Source organism: Mycena indigotica (assembly GCF_014461135.1).
Source record: "Mycena indigotica strain 171206Taipei chromosome Unknown Mind.scaff0001, whole genome shotgun sequence".
NCBI lineage: Eukaryota > Fungi > Basidiomycota > Agaricomycetes > Agaricales > Mycenaceae > Mycena > Mycena indigotica.
In genome coordinates, this window is record NW_023503000.1 from 4,063,201 (window position 1) to 4,069,200 (window position 6,000).

Genomic DNA, 6,000 nt, shown 5'->3' on the forward strand with positions numbered 1-6,000 from the left:
AGGCCTAGTTAGGTGCATCCAAGGTCCTGACCAATCTAGCTTGTAGATATATTCAGCAATTCTGTGGGTTGTTATATGTTGCAAACATTTAATCAGATCAGATTGTAATTCCCTTTCCCCTCTTCCTTGTCCATGTATAAGAATGTACTGGGCATATGACAATAGAGGATAGGAATTATGCATATCTTGTTTCTCCATTTGACTGATATCTCTAGTTGGTACCAGTTGAATATATTGTGCAAGTGTCTGTGTGATTGTGATCTCTGTATCTATCATGTCTGAGAGGTCCAGACTTTCAAGAAAGCTTTGAGTGGTGTAGTGGATCAAGCGTATTATATCTGATCCCTGCTCCCTAATAATCAGGCCACAGCATATTTTTATAATATGGGCAATCTTAACTAGCTGCCTGCTTCCAGGCAGCTTCACAGAGTCTAATGTCATAGCAAGAGCTGTTTGTAGCTCAGTACCTGTCAATGGTCTCCTAGCATGGGAAATCCATCCAAGCGCTAAAATAGCAAGCTTTCTATAGTTAGCTGGTTGGAGCTTGATAAGTTCAACTGCCCGATAATATCCCAAGTCTAGAGTTTCTGGTAAGGAATCTAAGGCTATTTCCAAGGCCTCTAGTGTGAGGCATGTGCTAAGCAGCTGAAGTTGTAGCTTAATAATTAGGAACCTGTGAATCTGTGACTTTTATATTACTCTATATATCTGATATGACTTACATTCCTCCTGCTTTTGCAACCATCTTATTGACAATCATAGTCTTCAAGTCAGAATCTCCAGAAATAATATCTATCAGAATGTGATCCTGTCCAAGCTGGTTTAAGATATATGATCTCATATCCTCTTCATTTGCTTGGATGGGAAGGACAGTAATAGCTGGTTGAGAGAGGGGGGACAAATGAGGTCTGCACATTATCATTAAATTCACATTTTCCCCTAGTTGGACCAGGTTCTTGATAAGGATATGGTAATCACCAGCTGAATATTCATCTAGACCATCAACAATGATATGCACTATTTGGTAGTCTGCAACCACAGATGACACAGTCTGTTGAATATCATCCAGGGTTGGCCTTGTCCCTCTATCTTTATGGAAATTATAAAGACTTTGGGCACCTGTTATATCCTGGTCTACTGTAAGCTGCCTATATATTGCACCAAGCAGGTTCTGTGCTGTCTGTAGCTCTCTTTCTTGGTAATTCAAGTAGAGCATGGCAACACCAGTGTCAAAGTCTCTCTCTTGCTGTAGATGTTCTACTACTTTGGCACTAAAGATAGTCAGCAGCTACACATCTGATTTTTTCTTGGAAATGTTACGCTAGTACAGTCTTTCCCATGCCAGCTTATTTGAATTTAGCTACTGAGACCAATACAGTAATCTTAACTCACGAATGCCCACACACCAGAGTATCTTGCCTGGCTTTGATTTCCAGTCCACAAAGTCAGGATGGTGCACAAACCAGTCTCCAGTATCCTTCTGACACGATTCATAAATGGTTTGGTGGTGGGGGAAGAAGTTGAGGGGAGAGATCCAGTTCATGAGCTCTCTCCGCCCATATGCTATAATTGTATCAGTCGTCATAGCACTGTAATGAGGACTGCACATACATTCTGCTCCTGCGCCGGAAACTACCCTGCAGCAAGGTTGGACATCATACACAAGTGGAGAGGACACACACATGCTGGCCTGTGTTATGTAGATCTGGGGGCCTTGGCCCATACCACCGCCACCGCCGCGTTGCCCGCCAGACCCACCAGCGCCGCCAGTTCCGCCTACACTTGGGGAATGTTTTCAGTCACCATTACCCTAATCTCATTGCTGGAGCACAGACCTGAGATGTGCATGGCTGAGGTGGAGTTAACGAGGTCCATTGTCAGTGGGAAGGCGAAGAATGTGGGAGGAAATAGACGTGTCACGGCGCTTACACTGGCGCCATCACGCCAGTAGTGTCAGGTACGATGCAACACGCCAAGTACTTAGATCTGATTCAATACATTAACATCGCCTCCCACTCCTCGTGGCGTCATTACAGGTGTACGAAGGGAAGTTGGGACTTGATTATCGCAAAAGCGCCTCCACAGCGGTAATCTGCGTACGGTCTAACACGGAGTGTGCGATCCGCCTTGGGCGAGCTACGAGTAGCAAGCCATGAACGCGGGTAAGAAAACAATTTCAATATTCAAGTTGGAGGCCAAGCTGTAGGATGACTGGAAGTCGACGTAACTCAACTCAGGCGTTTGCAACTGGCGGCGTTTGCAGACGAGAACTTGGAGATGATCCGAGTTGCCCGGAAATGACAGCGCGGGAAAAGGTGCAGTGTGATTGATTACTCACTGTGCTACGTGTCACTTGCGTTTTTCGTTTCTCCTTCGATGAACCTCAGAACTCGGACGTGCTCCACCGCGTAATAGGCTCATTCACTAGCGGAATCTTGCTCTGCTGACCACGGGCCGCCGCTTCATGATCATCAACGCCGCTGATTCTTGGCTGATCCAGCCTGAGCTTCCGCGCCTAGAATAGAGCGCCCGTCCCACGGCCTCCTTGTCGCCCATGCTGTCCATCCCCGCCTTTCCGCCAACCCACTCCCTCTCCACTCGGGCATCCAGCAATAAATGCAGGGACATCGACGACTGCCGCCGGCTCTTCGACATCGTCTGGGGCTGTCTCGTGACCGTCTTCCTGTGCATCTGGGTTTCCGTCCACCCAAACGTGCCGCCTCCCCCGCCAGACAGCCCCGCTAAACGCGCCAGGCTGCAGCGCTGGGCAAAATGGTACATCATCGAGGCGAATCTGCCGCTGCTGCACCGCATGAAGCTCCTGGCGACCGCGCTGGTGGCACCTGAGCTCATCATCGGCTTTGCGGGGAGGCAGCTGGCTGTTGCCCGGTTCTTCTCGCGGAGTAAGCCTCCGAGTCTCACTTAGTTGCCCGTCTGACAGGTGATTTAGCGCACAATATTTCGTTGACACACGGATTTTTCATCGTCATGGGCGGATTCATCGACGCGGACGGCCATCCGATCGTCACGCAGAAGCAGCTCTGGCAGCCAGGTGTCGCTGCGGCCATCCGCGCCACATCCGAGGCCACGCTCGAGGACAAGAGCAAGGGGGACCTCTTTTCCAAGGGGATTGCGCTCTGCCAGGGCCTTTGGTTCATCCTACAATGCATCGCACGCCGGGCCCAGCGTCTCCCGCTCACTGAAATAGAAGTTGTAACGCTCGCGTTTGCGACGATAAATGCGCTCACGTGGCTTCTGTGGCTCAGGAAACCACTCGATGTGCGCGAGCCGATTAGGCTTCCCTTGAGCACCGGAGGCCCGGCTTCGCAATCGCTCACTGGCACCCCCGGCGGTGGCAGCTTCAACGTAGACCATCCGGTCTCGAACATCTACAGCCAATACGACCCCCTCGCGGCCACCGCCGTCCCGACGTTCTGGTGCACCACCGAGGACGACGAGGAAGTACTCGGGCACGTGTGGATTCTCACCTTTGTCGCACAAATGTTCTGCGGGGCGCTCTTCGGTGGCATCCACTTTGCCGCGTGGTCTGCAGTCTTTCCCTCTTTGGCCGAGATGTGGCTGTGGCGCGGTGCGTCGCTGCTCGTGACCGCGCTGCCGCTGGTCCTGTTGCTTGTGTTCTTGAGCGATGGCGTGCTGCAGTGCCCGGCGTCGCTATTCGGCCTGCTGACATTGGCGGGCAGCGGGTTGTACTGCGTTGCCCGAGTCGTGTTGCTCGTGCTCCCACTGGCGACGCTGCGCTTCCAGCCTGCGGCAGCGTTTGAAGATGTTGATTGGAGTGTTTATATTCCCCATTTGTAGGCGAAGGCTCGGAGCGACTCGGATATCAACAAGTAGATTGGTGACGCTCAACGAGTACAAAGAGAGTACGAGTATGAACCTGAAGCAGACGGAGGAAGGAGCTACCCAAAGTGTCAGTAGATTGAGACAGATATTAGCAAACCACACAGATACGCACCTTGTAGAAGTTCTAAATCGTGAGCGACAAGGAGACGGCGAGTGACACTCTCGTCGTCGTCGGGAAGAAGAAGGACGCTGCCTGGCAGCCCGAAGCATCATGCATGTGATTCCGATCTTTGGTAATTGAGCCTATTAACTCGGTCAAGTCCTGACAGTCCTGTCAGCATCGCTGGCGCAATGGAAGTAAAAGGCAATGAGACACCTAGAGGAAGATAGGGAATTTACATAGTTGGAAGAGGAAAGGAAGGAATGTCGCGCGAGTGATGTCGCGCACGGACCAACCTGCGAGCACGTGCTTGATCTTGGCGGAGACGCTGTGACACTGAGTGACAGGCTTGCTCTTGACAACCATGGACACTCTGCCACTCGAGCTCCTCGAATACGTCTCGCGGGACCTGAAACCCGGGGACCTGTACTCTCTCTGCTTGGCGAGTAAACGACTCCACTTGGCGAGCCAGCGAGCTCTCTATTCAGATATCACTATCGACACCGACGACGCTGCTCGCACGATCCGCTGCCTTCAGATGCTTGCGGGACACGCCAATCTCGCAAGATTCGTCAAGAGCCTCACAGTGTCAGCTTTCTTGCCGCCTTCCAAAACGCTCTCACAATGTCCTTTAGCATCCATTTTGACACGACGACGAAACTGGCTGCGTTCCGTCAGCTCGTTCTTCACGCCATCAAAAACTGCCTTCTCCTCGAGAATCTGTGGTGTGGAGCGTCGGTGGAGTTCACAGCCCTAATTTCGAAGGAGACCGCAATGATGTTCCCCCGGCTTCGCTCCTGCGATATGCCATATGTGCGCGGGTTGGCGGAATATGTCGAACGTCATTCCGCTACATTACGCGTCCTGAATATCTTCTCCAGCACGATTGCGGTCCTTCGTATCTCGAATTTCGATCTCACTTGCATTGGACGTCCCCATTTGCCCAATCTCGAGCACTTCCATGGCCCGCCTCTGTTGGCGGAGTACTGGCTCCACAGCTCCCCTGTAATCAATCTGACGCTGTCATTCACGTCTAATCTGGAGGGAGGCATGGGTATCCGCCCAACTACATCCTTTGCTCTGCTGGTGTCGTTTACCGCCTTTTTCTCGAGGTGGGATAAAACACTCTTCCCTACGCTCGCGACAGCTGCACCAAACCTCGAGTGTATCAAACTTCACCATGAACTTGAAGACTCGGCGGCAATGAAGCATGGATACGAGGCATGTCTTCGGTCGGTCATGTAGACGCGCTAACAACGTGACTAGGAGTTCCTCGACTCAGTCGAAAAGTCGCTCTCGGCGTTTACCAACCTGAGAGGCGTATTTACGAATCTCGAAATGTCATTTCCGGTGAGGGACGCGGATTCTACGACGCCATTGGCCAGTCTCGAGCAGAGTATAATGGAGGAGCTTGGGTGCATGCATCGCTGGGCCACGCTCTGTCCGACGCTCGCGATCGTTTGTCTCCTGTCTGGCTGGATGTGGCTGGGCACTGGCATCGGTGCTAAAAAGTTGTGGCTTCCCTGACTCCTACCTCTACGACCATTGCTCCTGTTTCTTGTGGGCAAGAAACGCAAGAGGGGGATACTGTTATATCTGTGCCGACTCCGGCATCCGTCTCCGATATCCGTCTCCGGTATTTGGTTTTTACGCAATGAAGATTTACTGAGCGTTTCCAATTACCCCGACTTATGATCTATGCAATCATCTATGCCTTGTTCCTCGTATGCAACTCCTTTTCTACTTTACTTGACTTTGTTCTAATCTTGTTACTTACTTTGTTATACCTTATTCCGTTTCCGTTACTTCTCGTACTATAAATACTTTGATGTATTATCACGTACTTCAGTTTGTAAATTAACGTTGCTGGTCTCTATCTCCCAGCGTCGTCTCGACTCCGCTCTTCCTTTCTTGTCTTGTCTTGGTCAACTGGAAGCCCCGGTCACCCAAACATCCTTCTGTGGTGTTCCGCCCCAAGTGCTCTACGACTTCGATTCCGTTTCCGACTTCGACTCCGTCTCCGTCTCCGTCTCCGT

The 6,000-nt window shown here is 51.2% G+C and overlaps 1 protein-coding gene across 1 annotated transcript; it reads left to right on the forward strand.

Moving 5' to 3' along the window:
* Nucleotides 1–2,554: 2,554 nt before the first annotated feature.
* Nucleotides 2,555–3,819, forward strand: MIND_00118400 (uncharacterized protein; the record flags this gene model as incomplete). The annotated part of the gene is made up of 2 exons (XM_037358123.1): nt 2,555–2,903; nt 2,951–3,819. 2 exons carry the CDS (start codon nt 2,555–2,557, stop codon nt 3,817–3,819), a joined length of 1,218 nt encoding a protein of 405 aa, XP_037226033.1.
* Between the last annotated feature and the right edge of the window lie 2,181 nt (nt 3,820–6,000).